This window comes from Cervus canadensis, chromosome 8 (genome assembly GCF_019320065.1).
Source record: "Cervus canadensis isolate Bull #8, Minnesota chromosome 8, ASM1932006v1, whole genome shotgun sequence".
Lineage (NCBI taxonomy): Eukaryota > Metazoa > Chordata > Mammalia > Artiodactyla > Cervidae > Cervus > Cervus canadensis.
In genome coordinates, this window is record NC_057393.1 from 61000063 (window position 1) to 61017240 (window position 17178).

General features: G+C 43.4%; 1 protein-coding gene across 9 annotated transcripts in view; it reads left to right on the top strand.

The window, feature by feature from the left end:
* KCNMA1 (potassium calcium-activated channel subfamily M alpha 1) overlaps positions 1-17178 on the top strand; it is a 748747-nt gene that overhangs the window by 667717 nt on the left and 63852 nt on the right. For all 9 annotated transcript variants that reach the window (XM_043476447.1, XM_043476438.1, XM_043476446.1 and 6 more), the window contains one exon: positions 3292-3484. In XM_043476447.1, coding sequence (XP_043332382.1) covers positions 3292-3484 — 193 coding nt within the window. The remainder of the gene's footprint in view (positions 1-3291; positions 3485-17178) is intronic.

A 17178-nucleotide genomic window follows, 5' to 3' on the forward strand; every position in this document is an offset into this window, starting at 1 on the left:
AATGTTCCCATGCCATTGCATGTGTACACATCTGTGCCCATGTGTGCCTGTGATATAATTGATTATAAAACACATTAAAGGAACAGTTTTGGACTCCACAATGTAATGTGAGGGCATGGGATTCATGATTTGACAGTCATGTAACTAACTACTTCCTTAATTAGTAATCAATATATTTTCTATAAATTCCCAGATAATTGGAGAGCACTTTACATTTTAACCTTTGCTGTAGTTCTTCAAGCTACAAATCCATGCAAATGCTAGTTATTCTCCAAACATTTTTCTTGGAAGTGCATATCCCTAAAACTGAGGAACACAAATTTGATTCTATATTTCAATAAGTCTGGATTTTTCCCCACTTTAGAAGCTAAAATTCATTTTTTCTGTTATTAGCTTCTAGAATCTCAGAAATGGGGTTCTATATATATAATTATAAATATATTATAATTTATCTTGATCTGTTTTTAACTAAGTGTATTAACTAAATGTATCTGTTAAATATATATATATAAGTAATATAATTCAATAAGGAAGACATAAAAATCTATCCACAAGCAATGCCATTTGTAGCTACCATGTATCCTTATATATACCTAGCACAATAGACAATTAATATAGACAATAAATATATAAAGAAGTGAGAAAAATATAGACAGAGATCTGGATGCTGGACCCCAAACTCACTGACTTGATGAACACATGTGGTGAAAAATAGTCACCTGCAGAAAAGCAAATAGTCTTATACAGAAGAGCATAAGCAGAGATATACCTTGCTAACTTCAGAAATGTGATGGTTGTGATTACATATTTCCACTATTATTTTTCCTACATGTGCCTTTCTACATGTCCTTGGGAGCAATAGACTGGAGTATAAAAGTATTTTGTAAAGAGCTTATTGTTTTTCTGGGATACAGGAGTCCATGTATATGTTGGGGGTCTATGTATGATGTTTGCCAGGTATGTATGTTTGTTGTATGCGCTTCCTTCGTCATGCCCTTGTACACATCTACTAATCTGCCTATGTGTATATGAACTAGTTCTTCTGTTTGCAGCTTCTCCTGTTTCAAACCTTCCAAACTTTAGCACACTCAAACACAGCATATTTGTACAAAATGGGCCCTCACCTTTTTCTTCACATATTTCATTCCTTGAACAGGGCCCCACATATAGGGCCATCCCAGAGAAACATGGACTTCTCAGGTGGTGCTAGTGGTAAAGAACCCACCTGCCAATGCAGGAGACTTAAGAAGTGTGGCTTCAGTCCCTGAGTCAGGAAGATCCCCTGGAGGAGGGCATGGCAAATCACTCCAGTATTCTCATCTGGAGAATCCCATGGACAGAGGAGCCTGGAGAGCTATGGTCCATGGGGTCGCAAAGAGTCAGAAATGACTGAAGCACCTTAGCACACATAGAGAGACACAAAGTGTTTCTGTGTATGCCATTTGTATTACTTGAGTTTTGAAATCATGTGTGTACAGCTGTACAGGGATTGTCTTATATCACAATTACTGTTGGATTTTCTGCGAGGTGAAAATTAAAAGAATATGGATGTAAGCAGCTGAAGCTTATGCATTGGTGAAATGATTCAGGAAGTTGATCAGACTTATTTTGCACCAAAGTCCCCAGGAAAAGAGGGGAGAGTTCTTCTCTCAAAAGATCCTGCTCCAGAGCTTGGAACTAGCAGCTTCCCCACCCTATAGGCCTCTTCCTCCATAATTCCACTTTGAAGCAATATTTTGGAGGCTGAGAATAGAATCATTACTGCCACTGAGTCATAAAAAGAGGGCTGATGGCCTTGATCTCTGCAGCCAAGTCTAGAGAGGAAGGCATCCAGAGATAGAGGCAGTTGGCAGAGTCTCTCCCTACTGGCTCAGTGTGTTGAAGGTAACTCAGATCTCTATGAAGGCACATCAGAAGCTGGATTCAGGCTGGAGGATGCGGGAGGCTGGTAGCTGGCCGTGAACTCCAAAATGATGCCTGTGGGGCCCTCTTACGTGGGATGGCCAGATTATTTGGCCATAGCCCTCGATGAGGACACAGAGCATGTGAAGGTCATGCCCCTCTCCTTCAATCCTAACCCTTATATTTTACCAGAGACTACATTTCTGACCTCTTTGTCATTCCTTCCTTGATCTGTTTTTATTTTTTCCCCATTGTTTTCTGTCATTATGGGACATTTCAAAAAATCTGTTTACTAGCTTATTTATTTTTAATTACTCCAGTAATATACAAATACTTTCTTGTTATAAAATATTCAAACAAGAGAGAAGTATGTAAAGTCAAAAACAAACTTTTCCTTCCAGTCTTATTCCCCTCCCCAGGGGTAATTACTGTTATTAATTTAGTCTGTACTTTTTCTGAACTTTCTCTCTGAAAGTTTGTATATACATTCATACATGTATAGTTCTATTTTGTGGGTTTCTTTTTACATAAATGAAATCATACTTTCTGAATTGTCTAGAACTTGTTTTTTGTTTGTCTGCTTCACTTGTTCCTCTCTCTTTGAGATCCCTCTAAAGCAATACCTACATGGAGAACTCTTTTCAATCCTTTTACCTACTACATAGACTTCCACTGTAAATCTATCTGATGGTGCATTTAACCATGCCTATGTTCTTGGACAATTACTCAACTTCCTTGTTTTTCTCTTGCTGAAAATATGCAATAAAATGATATGACCTGAAGTTTCACCCACCCTTCCATCTTCCCTTTGCAAGATGCATGCTAAATGCAGTCTCTCCCACCTCCTCCAAATTGAGTGCTGCATTCAGCCCCACCTCATCACACCGTGCTCCCTGGCTATTTCCCCTTGGCTGCCTTGGAAATTCTAGTTGGAGCTGCTGTCTTTTTGCCTGAGACAGAAGTGACTTGCTATTAAATAAACAGGCATTTGAAATCCACCCCTTTGTTACATTCTGAAAGCCAGAGGTTGCCACAGGACAGTTACTTAAATCAAGACAATTTCCAGGCAGGAAGAAGATGTAGAACCCTGGCATTATTCCTCTCCCTCGTTAGTTAGTAATAGCTTGATTGAGTATTGAGAGCAAGCCTAAAATGCTGCCATCAGCACCAGCTACCCTTTAGATTAGCACACAGCTCCTATTCCCTTGAATGTAGTTAGGCCAGCTTAATGTCAAGGCATAAAAAAGATACTTGTTAAATAATTTCCCAGAGCTCCGGCTCAATCTTTAATTTGTTTTTATTTTTTTGCCCCTCTTTGCCTCTCGTCCCTCAGTCTCATTTTTGCTTCTCCTTTTTTTTTTCTCTCTCTCTCTTTCCTCTATGCCAAAGGGTACGCCATTAAGTCGGGCTGATTTAAGGGCCGTCAACATCAACCTCTGTGACATGTGCGTTATCCTGTCAGCCAATCAGAATAATATTGATGATACTTCGCTGCAGGACAAGGAATGCATCTTGGCGTCACTCAACATCAAATCTATGCAGTTTGATGACAGCATCGGGGTCTTGCAGGCTAATTCCCAAGGTAAGGACAGCCTGTAATACTTCTCTGCTGTGCCTACAGGGGACAGGGGCTGGCAAGAGGGATATCCTTCACTCAGTAATTCAAAGAAGCTCACATCAGCCTGCCTGGTAGTGAAACCTGCCGTGGCTGCCGCAGCTTTCAAAGGGGCATCTCCTGCCTCTTCTTGCCAGCCCGGGAAGCGGGCTTGAGACCTGAATACCCACGCTCACAATAGACTGCCTTCCCGAGAATAATCCAGCTTTTAAAACACCACCCCCCAGCCTTCCCAAACAGTGGCTTCATGACCAAGGTCGCCAGGTAAATGTCAGAGCACTGAAATGATGCTGGCCAAACAGTTCCCAATGTTTCTGCCTGACACATATTTTTGCCGTTGACCTGGGTTAAGCTTTGCCATTGTTATAGCTGCATGGGGGTGTTAAGCTTTGCATTGTTATAGGCTGATCAGGGGATGGTGGTCTCTGGAGAGTGAGGACTATATGGACACTCAAAGTCATTTAGCAAGAGGTGACACTTGTCAGCCCAGGAAGCATTCTCTGTAGGAGGCACGGCGGCTTTAAATGACACATCTGCTGTCTCTGCTCTGCCCCAGTCTTTCTTGTCATTTGCTCTGGGATCCTGGGCAGATGGTAACAAGTAAAGATGTTGTCTAGGAGTCTCAGAGAAGCAGCACTGCTGAAACCCTGCAACAAACAACCTCACTCATCATGGCCTTGACAGGATAGGATGGGAAGTATTTTCTGCCAAGTAACACCTCTGTGTGGGTTTGCCATGAGCTGGAAAATCGTTGTCACACGTGGTCTGCTGGATGGGTGGCATTGGGTGCCTGATGGGGACCTGAATGCCATCACCCTAAGAGTAAAGGTAGAGGATGAACAGCCCATGAGAACTATAGCCATTGGGTTATGAAGCACCATCTTAGTGATATGATAAAGCTCCATCCTGCAGCCTAGGCTTATGTGCCACATTATCTTTTGTCAACTCAGCATCACCACTGCCTCCTTCTGAGGTCTCTGCAACATTACAGTGAAGCCAAGAACAATAGTTCCTAGAATCCCTTTACCTGCATGGTTCTGGGCTGGAGTCTGCCAATGAGAGAGGGACTCTAGGGCCTGTCTAGATGGTAGAAGAGAAAAAGAAGCCTTAATTCTTGGGAGGCAGTTATATCAGACCTTGAACAGATGCAAGGTTGAAAGCCACTCTCAGCTGAAACTTTGGCAACCACTGACTTTGCTGCTTGAGATGGAGACTGGGGTGCGAGTTTCCCTGAGGGTCCTGAGGTTCACAGCAGCTTCTGGCGAAGTTCAGGAGAGCTTCCCCCTTGGTGTTGCAAGAGAAATGGATAATGGTGGCCTCTTTGGCTTTGCTCCTCCAGCCCTTCTCTAGGTGGTGTCAGCCTCTAATTGTCATCACACCTGTAGCAGAGTGGCTTCTCTTCTTGACGCACCCTGGTTGATACAGCCTGTGGCTTGGTTCTGGCCTCTCCACCCCACCCTCCTTTGCCTTGCCCCCCAGTTTAAATCTTGGTCTCCATCTGCTCAGTCATGCCTGCTGGACAGAGCCATGTGCCAAGGCCCTAAGAAAGAGCCTAAACTCTTTCCTGCCTCCTGCATGGCCCTGCTCACGGAGCTGAGATGACAAAGGATGAGAGGAAACTGTGACTTGGCCTTCTTGGAGAAGGAAGAGGCAAGCTATGTTTTGGTTTCTGCCTTTAAGGAGTTGATCTTCACTGTGTGTCTTCCCACCCATACCTTAGCATGGGCATCACACAGGCACCATGGAGAAATGCAGACTCTCATGCCACCCAGACCTACCTGGTCAGAGTCTGCATCCTAACAGCATCCCCAGGTGGCTGTGTGCACTACTTTAAGGTACAATAAATGTTCACGTTAACAGCACAGGGTCCAGTGGACATACTACCCAACCCGATTAGATGCCCCTCTTCTCCTGGCAGGAACTAGCAGAGGGAATGGAAAAAAGTAGAAGCAGGGGCAGTGCTCCCTTCAAGTGGAGAAGGAACCAAATTGGGGGGGAGGCGAGCAGGAAAAGACTCCCTTTCCCCAGCATGCTGGTTTCCCCCCAGTTCAGTAATCATGATTTTCAAGGGCCTAGTTTAGAATCTTGACATACAGTATAGTCACGTATGCATCTGATGTCGGTGTTCCGCCTAGCTCTCTTAAACCTTTTCCCAGACTCTCAGATCCTATTTGATGGCCAAACTGGTTTAAAAAAAATGCTTCCCCCTCTCCTCTTCAGATACTCACTCAATTCTCAAAAGCCTTCTTTACTGTTTTTTTATCACAGCAATAAGCAAGAAAAGTAGATCTTGGAAGGAGAGAAGGAAGAATAAGGGAACTAATTTTTTCTGCAATAAAGAGGGGCTCTTCTTTTGTGTAAACACACACACCACACACACACACACACACACACACACACACACACACACACATCCCAGAAGAGGCAGAGGATGTGCTCTATGGCTGGTGGTAGTCTTCAGAGACTCCTGGTTGGCACTGGAGTGGAGTGTACATCCCCCAGTAACCAGCAAGCATTTCATCCAACTCTTAATGAGGGACTGTCAAAACTGTAGCCTCACTGAGTCCAATTCCCCATTGCTTTCTTATTCTACCTGCTCCTGTCTTGTTCTTGGTCTTCTAACACTCCCCTGTGATGACACTCTGACCTTCTAAAAGCGGTGGCCCTGTGGTGGCTATCAATGTAGGAAGTCACTCCTCCCTGATGGGTGAGTGTTGTAAATTCACCTCTGGTTGCTCACTGTACAGCCCACTTCTCAGGTTCATCCCAGTCCATGGAATCAGATGGACAAAGTGAGATTCCAACTGCTCCCCCTCCTTGAGACCCCGGTGACCCACTAGAATGCCCCCTGGTCTCAGATACTTTTGTTACCTTTCACCTGGGCGTTTGGCATAACCAGGCTCCAAGTGGATTGGAATTTCCCTGAGTCGGGGAGATCCCCTGGAGAAGAAAATGGCAACCCACTCCAGTATTCTTGCCTGGGAAATCCCATGGACAGGATAGCCTGGTGGGCTATAATCCGTGATGTCACAGAGAGTTGGACACAACTGAGCGATTGAGGTTGATCGCCAGCCCCCACTTTCATCACTCTTTATTTTGTAGTCCTTATGAGATCCATTCCTTTGTTTCACCTTGAGAGCTGTGTTTCCATCTCTCCAGAACATAGCAGGTCAGAACTGTGGACCCAGGACAGATGTGTGTCCTCTGGGGCCACAGTGTTCATGCAGCCTTACGGCAAGTTGTTCTAACATGAAATGAAACAAGATGTGTCTTAACATTGAGGAGGCAGAGTCTTCCCTGGGATTTGTGTCCAGACACTTGATATTGCGTGTTATTTGCTCTCCTAGACTCACAAAAGCTTTTTCCTCTTCTCTTTTCACATTCCCTTTTGGTGTCGCTGTTCTAGCCCACATGGTGTCAGGACTGGCCTAGCGTAGGGATTCTGGACCAGATACTTTCTGAAAAGATCTGAGATGTGATGGCTGGTTGTCAGAAACAATTACAGAGAAAGGTGGCATAGTCCATGCTGGACGGTATATCCGATGTGACAGTTGGGTCTATGAGATGCAGTTTTAATATACAGCAGGCAAGACTGCAGTGACAATTATATAAAGCAGGTGAAGCCGCTTCTTGCTGGTCAGCAAACATCAGCTCAGAACCACTTTACAGCTCTTTACCAGCAACTAAGTGCCTTTATTTACAGAGCGCCTGTCACTTCCCTTTGGCTGGAGAGCTGGTGTATTATTTAGCACGCATTTATCTGGGGAAAACATTTCAATTTAAATCAGCTGGTACAACAGTGGCTCTTGCCAGACTCTCTCCCTGTGGTTCTAAAAGATGGGAACTGAGTCTGATCTTGCAGTGGAGGGTGAGCAGAGTCCATTCTCAGAGAGCTGCATGAGTCAGACCCTGAAAGGAAGGAGCATACGATTGAGTTTCCCATTATGTGTTTCTTGCTGTTAAAGAAGAGTTGATTTACAATGTTATATTAGTTTCAGGTGTACAACATAGTGATTCAATATTTTTATAGATTATGCACCATTTAAAGTTATTATAAAATATTGGCTTTATTCCTTGTACCATACCATGTATCCTTATAGCTTATTTATTTTATGCATAGTAGTTTGTGTCTGTTAATCCCTTATTCTTGTCTTATCCTATTCTCTTTCCCCTCTTGACTGACAACCACTAGTTTGTTCTCTATATCTCTAAGTCTGTTTCTGTTTTGGTATATACATTCACATTTTATTTTTTGTATTCCACATGTAAGTGATAACATACTGTTTTTGTCTTTGACTTATTTCACTAAGCATGATACCTTCTAGGTCAATCCATGTTGTTGCAAATGGCAGAATTAAAATTTTTTTATAGCTAATATTTATGTGTGTGTGTGTGTATGTGTGTGTGTGTGTGTGTAGGCCACATCTTCTCCATTCCTCTTTTGGTGAGTGCTTAGGTTGCTTCCATATCTTGACTACTGTAAATAATGCTGCTATGAACAATGGGATTCATGCATTTTTTTGAATTAGTGTTTTTGTTTTCTTTGGATATATACCTAGGAGTGGCATTGCTAGATTATGTGGTAGTTCTGTTTTTAGTTTTTTGCTATTATGAATGTATATCTAGTTATGAAATGAGCATTTACAGTTTCTTCCTGCTTAACCTTCTAGTAAGAGTAAGTTTTAAGGGAAAGAAAGAGGAATAAGTGAGTGGCCACTATGTCAGGCCCTATAGCACCCAGAACACAAATGAGTACCATATTGAACAGTGAAGATCTAGAGCATAGGCTTATTGCCTTGCTAAGCATTTGGATTTATACGAATATGATGATTAAATCTATCTTTTAAAAAGATGATAGCAAAAACACGGCCATGGTTTAGAGCTGGAAAGAGATGGTGGCATGAGCTACATGAGAAGAGTACTTCAGTGGACTAGAAGGGATCAGATGAGGTCTGACAGACGACAGAAATTGAGATAGATCTGAAATAGAGAAAACAGCCATTGAAGACTGGTTGATGGGAAGGAAGTGTGGATGAGCAAGGATGAGGAATTGGGAATGCATTTCAAGGTTGGCCCCTGAGTAAATGTAAAAGTGTTTAAGCAAAGGACCCAGAAGAAGAAACAGGCTTGGGAGAGAAGGTAAAAATTTTGTCTTGGTTCATTTGTGTTGAAATTTTCTGGATAATATGCAGCAAGAAATAAGAACATATAGTTATAAGGATAAAGTTAGGTTTGAAATTATAGAGTTGGGGGTCATTGGTGATAGTGTATAGGCTTTGAGGATGGATATTTCTCAGGGAGACAGGCAGGGCAATTAAGAGAAAAGGGGTCAGTATGGAACCTTGGGAAACATCAGCACTGAAGGGACAGAGGAAGAGAACCCAGTGAGAGGGCAGAGGACAAAGATTTAGGGGAATAGGAGTAGGTGGTATGAAGGTAAATGAGAAAGGAGTTGAATAAATTCCAGAGCCACCATCTAGTATCCTTATTATTTGTCACTACACATGTTTTCTTGAGTAGACTCTGGGCTCCCTGAGAAATAAGGCTTCTTCCTTATCTTGCTCATCTTCATATCTTCAGTTTCTCTAAGCCCAGGACCTGACACAGCGTTGGCATGCCAGAAGAATTTGCTGGGCTGAACTGATTTGCAAGGAAACAGTGATTAACACTGTCAGACACTGCAGAAAAGTCAAGTAGACAAAGGCCTAAAAATGACAGCCGTGCATTTGACCCTCAGGAAGTTCCCGATGATCTTAGCAAGAGCAGCTGCTGTAGCTTGTTACTGGTAGAAGCCATCATTCAGGCGGCTGAAGCCTTAATGGTAGGTAAGAATTAGAGACCTTTTATTACTCTTTCAAGTGGAGATAGGGAGAGAAATGGGATAGTTCAGAGGAGCTCAAAGAAAGGAATTCCTTTTTGTTTTTAGAAGAGGGAAAAATACGCCATAGTTGTTGCTACGTAAGACTAGGGTGAAGCTCCAAAGAGGGAGAGTTTGAAGCTATAGGACAGAGTTGTTCAATGATAAAGAGGAAGTCAGAGAGAAGCAGGAGAGATCAGGTGACCTTTAAAAGGGTCAGAATGACTCCCGTTCCTCTGAGTCAGAGGGCTGGATGGGGAAGATGGAGCTGGAAGAAGCTTCTGTCTGATGGCTCCTCCTTTCTTTATGAAGCAACCAGCTTGGCCTTCCTTGAGGAGTTAAGGAGTTGGAGAGATCAGACAGGGAACTGATGGTAATCAAGGGTCAGCGCAGACATCATGGGAAATGTGTAAGGAGATGATTGGATTTAGAGGGGGCTTGTAGGCAGATAGGCCAAAAATGAAGCAAGAACTAAATCCCTGTGAGGTCAAAGAATAGGATTGTGAAGTAAAGGAGTGGGAGAGCCAAAGGGTGGGAGGTTTGAATAGCGAGAGGAATATGTGATGACCTCAGAGAATGAAGTGTTCTTTGCAGAGCCGGAACAGAGCTTGGTGGTAATGCCCTGAAAACAGTTCTTCTCCACAAGGACTTTGAGCCCAAAGCAAAGATCACTTGGTCACCACCAGCACCATCACTACCACCATCACCACCACCCCTGATAACAAAAACCATCATAATGCTTATGCTTTATGAACATTTCCTGCCATTCTGTGATAGATATTTTGTCAACCAAAACAGTAAGCATTTCTCAGAGCACCAGTTTCTAGCCTTGACTGCACACTGTAATCACTTGAAAAATGTTAAAAAAAATATATATCAGTGCCTGGGTTGCCCCTTAGCAATTGTGATTTAGCTGGTGGAAGGTTGTACAACCTGTGCATCGGGAGTGTTTGAAGCTTCCTGATGCTTCCCAGGTGCAGCTAGGGTTGAGAACCACTGTCCAAGGTGGTCAGTCCTCAGAGGAGGTGTATGAAATAAGAAGGTTACCATTTTGATTGTAAAGAGGAAGAAACTGAGGCTTAGGGAAGCTAAGTAATCATTTTAACCTGAATCTCCTGCTTTCCTGGAAATCCTAACCTTTAAACCACTTTGTTTCTTTAGAACAATTCTGTTGTCTTGACAGGGCTTCCTGGGTAGCTCAATGGTAAAGAATCTACCTGCCAATGCAGGTTTACACAGGAGACTCAGATATCACCCTGGGTGGGGAAGATCCCTGGAAAAGGGAATGGCAACCCACTCCAATACTTCCTGCCTGGAAAATCCCATGAAGAGAGGAGTCTGTCAGGCTAGAGTCCCTGGGGTTGAAAAGAGTCGGACACAACAGAGCAACTAAGCATGTATGCATGTTGTCTTGACCTGTTGGTCTACATTCTTCTTTTTGTATATTTTTGGGTGATCATTAGCTTTCCCAATATTGAAAATCCTTAAGTGGAAAAAAGGGGTGAGGGAATGCAGTGGGCAGTCAGGCTCTGTCTTCTGCCCAACTGGCTATGTTTGTCATTTTGTTTCTGTCATATGTTTCAACGTGACAAGTAAAGGATATTAGTTGCCCAGTAGACAGACCTTGTTCTTGACCACAGCTTTTGAAAGGTGGCAGGGCTGAGATCTAGGACTACATAGCTATTAAATAGCAACATTACTTACCTTAAAGCCAGCAGCATGCTTTTCCCAGTGTCTGGATCTCTTCAAAAAGATGGAGGGGGTGTATTTTCATGCCTGGGCTAAATTAGGGTTTCTCTCTTGTTGTTCTTCCTCTTATATGCTTTGCATTCATCTGATTCATGCTATCTGTCCTGAAGTTGTCAATCCAATCCCACAAACATTTAATACTCAGACTGTGCATGGCAGGCACTCTTGAGGAGTCAAGAGTCATAATGCACATTCTCGGTCTTTGCAACTTTCCAGCAAATATACAACTCTTCTGCAGGATGCTGGTTGATTCCTGTGAGAGAATTACCATCTATTAAGGCTAACACTGGGGTCAAGAAGAGAAAGAGAGTGGGTTTGAGAGACACTTTGGAAAAAAATTCACAGGGTTTCAGTAGTTGGAAACAAACAGAACTGGCTGTAGCCAGAGAGCAGGATGGAGGTAAGCAGGACAGAGGCACAGGGGGACATGTTTGAGGGACAGCAGTCAGAGTACAGTTTGGCAGGAACACAGTGTTTGTATCAGGGAGCAGGAAGGCATGAGGCTGAAGTGTGGGTTGAGCATTGAGGAACTTTTTTATTTTACTTAGGAAGCTATAAATAATTTTTTATGAGTCTGTGAGTTAGGAAGCTATAAGTAATTCAGTAGGCACTAGGGAGCTACAGAAGATTTCAAAGCAAGAGAGTGATGGGATCAGACCTGAGCTTTAGGGAGATTGACCTGGCAGCCGTATGAAGCATTGTTTTGCCTGGAAAGAAGAGGATGCAGAGATACTGGGTAGGAACAGTTGTTCCTACACAGGAGGAGTGGTTCTCCAGGAGGAGGTCAGGAACCTTGAATCAGAAAAATAAGGGGAGAATCTTGTGTGAGATAAGATGATAAAACAGACTCCATGAATGAATGTGAGCTTCCTTCCTGGTGATGGAAGCCAGGGCCCATGCATAAGAAGAAGCTTGTGGAGAGGAGAGACTGGCTACAGGAGGAAGCAGGGTTGGTCAGTTGGTTGAGTTGGGTTTCAGTTATGATTCATTTCTGCATGGACTCAGTGGAATAGTCCAGGTGGGCCTGAAGGTGGGTGGAAATGAAATCCTGAATCCAGGAGAGGGTGACACTTAGAGATCCACCCCCTTCCTCATGTTCTAGGAGTGGAGAAGAGCCTCAGGGGAGAGGATCCTGAAAGCAAGCTAAAACACAGAAATCTGAGGACCATCTTAGAAAGGACAGAGGGAGCCATTGGTAGAAGCCAGAGAGTCACAAATTGAGCTGAGTTCTCAATGTCCTTGAGGAGGGAGGAGCATGTGTCTCAAACTTGGAACGAATGTCCACTCCTATTTCCCTCTAAATAAATTTGTTTATGTTTTATGCCTTCTTATAGCCACAAGTTTAAAAAAATTATAATGGACTTACATAAACACACCAGCAGGCACACGAGCTTGAGACACACGCACGCGTGCACACACACCACAGTTCCTGCAGCCCTCCATGACCCTCAGGCACAGTTTCCCTAAGTAATATCCATGTAGAAGCAGATACTCTCCTTTGTCTGCATTTCAGCAAAGGTTAAGAGCCTCAAGTAGGGAGTGACATTTTTCTTTGGAAGTATGGCTGTAGTCCTTGGAGAGCCAGCATTAATTAGGGGCACAGGGTACATCCTAAAGTCTGAGATAGCTTTTACTGTTCCAGAGAAGAAAATGTGACTTCTGCTTTATATATGAGGGAGATCATGTGAATTAAGATCTCTCAATTATATTGGACAACAGCAGTCCGGATTCAAAAGGGACCTTGCTAAACTGGAACTATGGGACAAAATCCACAGAATGGAATGGAATGAAGACCACTCAGCTTTAAGTTTCAAATAATTACTCAAGACAGGCTGGATAAACCTTGCTGATAGAGGTGCAGTTTATTTGGAGCAGTGATTGTTTCATCCTGGCTGGTCTGAGAGGGAGTGTGTCAAGAGCTATGAAGACCTGAAGGAAGGCATTGACAGAGGGAATGCTGCCAAGGGGACAGCCAGAATGGGGAAATGCTTGACTACGCGTCACTTGCCCAGCGGTTAAGAGAATGAAGCTAGGGACTGAAAGGGTGATTTTAGCCTCTGCTCCATGGAACAAAACCAGGATTGATGGCTAATGATTAAGGAGAATCAGATTTTAACCTCGCAGAAGAAAGGCATGTCCAGCACAGAATAGGCGGCCTAAAAAGATGGTGAGAGTCCTATCACCATTTGACGAAAGGCAAGTTCCTGGCATGATCTTTTTCACGGCAGGGAAATTGAATGAGATGAGTTCTGTGGTCCTTTATAACTGTGGGTCTCTGTTATTTTCTTGATTTTGATGACATAGAGCTCTGTGTTTTAGAAGGTCTTACTCCAGAAGGAGGGCTACACTCTTTGGCGGACTTGAGGTCATACCAGGTCTCTTAGTGGAAACTTTCATGCCCTTCCAGAATGGCACTGTCTTTGTGTCTGAGATGGGGAGTGGCCTGCATTGGGGTGAGCAGCTGCACATCTGGCTTTTCTATTAATTTGACAGACCACCCCCATCTTCAACTCCCATGTCACCCCTCAACACCTGCCCTTCCCAGTTTTTTCCCATCCTCCCCTCCCCCAAGCACTCCTCCCACCCTGCACACCAGGACGTCTCTGGCTTGCAAGTGTACCTATACACATATCCTACACACATTCTCCCTCCCTGAAACCAGAGAAGCCTTTTTTTCAGCCTCCCATATAACATTTCATTACCACAATATTCTCTCTCAATTCTGAACTGGTGGTGGGGGAGAAGCCATTTCTCTTTATACCCACCAAACGAACAAAGCTCAGCGCTAAAATATTTTTCTTCAGTTGTAACTGAAATGGCTGTTGGCTTCCGTCCCAAAAACCAGAAAGACAATTATACTTAACTGTTTAGAGATTTATAAATACCACACTGGAGTAGCCTCTAGGTAGTAACTTTAGATACCCAGCCCAATAATTTTCTTTTATTGGTTTGTGATTTAGATCTTATTTTGAGTCCTCTATAATAAGAGGAGTACATTTCATTAAAAGAGCTTACTGAACAATAAAGAAAATCTGGCTTAGGGCTCTGAGCGGGTCTCAAGTACACAAAGGGGCCTGCCCCATCCCATTTCTTGCGTGGACATCATGAGATGGATCTCAGCACAGTGGGGCACATGTATTTCAGCAAAGCAGCCATTGCAGCCATTTTCTAAATGACTTCAACGTGGGAGAATTTTTCCTACACAGCGTATTTCACCATATGAGAGATGCTCTGAAGACTGCCATCTACTATTCTGGCAATTGATTGACAGTGAAGGAAACAAGGAAAGACCACCATCATCACAATCTGTAACAGGAGATAGAGGAAGGAGGGATACTTTCTGAACCTGTGGTGGCTTTTAGAGCCTCTGTAAAAGGAGGTCTAACTAGGGGAGTGGAAATGGGGAAGAGAAAGTCAGAATGGACCGTATCACTTATTTCTTCCAATGGCCTGCTTAGCAGAATTCACTTCCTGACTCAGGCTGTGCCCAGCTTGGGACAATTGCAGTGAGAGGAAATCTGAGCTTCAAGAGACAGAAAACAGATGTGGAGAGGTGTTGGGGTGCGGCTGAACTCATTGTCCCAGCATCAGGCTTTCATGAGCTGCTTAGCTACTCAAAACTCATGTGCCTAGTTAATGCTCTTTTTTAAAAAATTACAATCCCCCCTTTTATCTTCAGATGGATCATGTACTGTGCACGTTCACAGACAATATCTCATTGAATCCCCCCAATAACCTGCTCAGGCAGATGTGATTTCTTTCTATTTTACAGATGAGAAAACTGAGGATCAGGATCACTTTACCCACAGCCTCTTAGCTCAGATCTCCAAACTGTCTGATTCCAAAGCCTGTGCTTTTTCTTACCACATCAGTCTGTTCTCAAAAGAGAACAAGTGTGATTCTGATGAAAGCAGCCCTGAATCTGCCCCTCTGCTTTTCGGGCTTATGGCAGCATCCCTGGGGACAAGCATTCGGGGAAATGAAACCATTGAAGGCACACCAGACTTCCAAGCTGCCTCTTGTGCTCAAGGGCTAATTTTGTTCTGCACGCGCTTGTCTCTGGACATCCTCATTTTGTGTGACCCTGACTCTCTCTACCCCAGCAATCAGAGACACTAGGACCTTCTTGGTACCCAACTTCATTGCCGTAACAACTGGACAAACAAGAGCGAGTTGGGAAAAGAGTTTTTCTTACCTGCCTCTGTGAACAATATAATTGTTGAACTTATTTCCCTGTTAATATACATTTGATTTTGAAGCTGTCAGAAAGAAGGTGGAAAGTTTGACCTGGATATTGCTTTCTTTTGTTCAGAAACGTATAAAATATTTCGAGGTTTTATCTACTCATCCCACTTTCCAGGTGGAATTTTCCATGGAAAGAAGAGAATGAACAGATTGCTGTAGCTCTCAGAATCTAGGATTTCAGGGTGTATATCATGCTGAAAAATGGCCCAGATAAATTGTCCTATAGGAGGAAAGTGTGGTTGTGTAATCAGTTCAGTCCAGTCACTCAGGCGTGTCTGACTCTTTGCGACCCATAGACTGCAGCACACCAAGCTTCTCTATCCATCACCAACTCAAACCCATGTCCATTGAGTCAGTGATGCCATCGAACCATCTCATCCTCTGTCGTCCCCTTCTCCTCCCACCTTCAATCTTCCCCAGCATCAGGGTCTTTTTCAATGAGTCAGTTTTTCACATCAGGTGGCCAAAGTATTGGAGTTTCAGCTTCAGCATTAGTCCTTCCAATGAACACTCAGGACTGATCTCCTTTAGGATGGACTGGTTGGATCTCCTTGCAGTCCAAGGGACTCTCAAGAGTCTTCTCCAATACCACAGTTCAAACGCATCGATTTTTCAGCGCTCAGCTTTCCTCACAGTCCAACTCTCACATCCATACATGACCACTGGAAAAACAATAGCCTTGACCAGATGAACCTTTGTTGGCAAAGTAACATCTCTGCTTTTTAATATGCTATCTAGGTTGGTCATAACTTTCCTTCCAAGGAGTAAGCCTCTTTTAATTTCATGGCTGCAATCACCATCTTCAGTGATTCTGGAGCCCCAAAAAATAAAGCCTGGCACTGTTTCCACTCTCTCCCCATCTGTTTTCCATGAAATGATGAGACCAGATGCCATGATCTTAGTTTCCTGAATGTTGAGCTTTAAGCCAACTTCTTCACTCTCCTCTTTCACCTTCATCAAGAGGCTTTTTAGTTCATCTTCACTTTCTGCCATAAGGGTGGTGTCATATGCATATCTGAGGTTATTGATATTTCTCCTGGCAATCTTGATTCCAGCTTGTGCTTCTTCCAGCCCAGCGTTTCTCATGATGTACTCTGCATAAAAGTTAAATAAGCAGGGTGACAATATACAGCCTTGATGTACTCCTTTTACTCTTTGGAACCAGTCTGTTGTTCCATGTCCAGTTCTAACTGTTGGTTCCTGACCTGCATACAGGTTTCTCAAGAGGCAGGTCAGGTGGTCTGGTATTCCCATCTCTTTCAGAATTTTCCACAGTTTTTTGTGATCCACACAGTCAAAGGCTTTGGCGTAGTCAATAAAGCAGAAATAGATGTTTTTCTGGAACTCTCTTGCTTTTTCGATGATCCAGCGGATGTTGGCAATTTGACCTCTGGTTCCTCTGCCTTTTCTAAAACCAGCTTGAATATCTGGAAGTTCATGGTTCACGTATTGCTGAAGCCTGGCTTGGAGAATTTTCAGCATTACTTTACTAGCGTGTATGCTTCTATTAGGTCCATACTATTTCCATCCTTTATTGTTCTCATCTTTGCATGAATAGTTGCCTTGGTATCTCTAATACTCTTGAAGAGATCTCTAGTCTTTCCCATTCTATTGTTTTCCTCCTATTTCTTTGCATTGGAAAGGGTGGTTGTATAATCAGAGAAGGTAAAAGAAATCTTATCATCTCACTGATTCACTGAAGCCCCTGATGAGATTCCATATGAGGATCAACAGTTCTTTACCTGAGCATTAGTTTTATAAGTTGCCTGAGGTTAGTCCCTGCGCTTTCCATGGTCCATGCCATTATGAC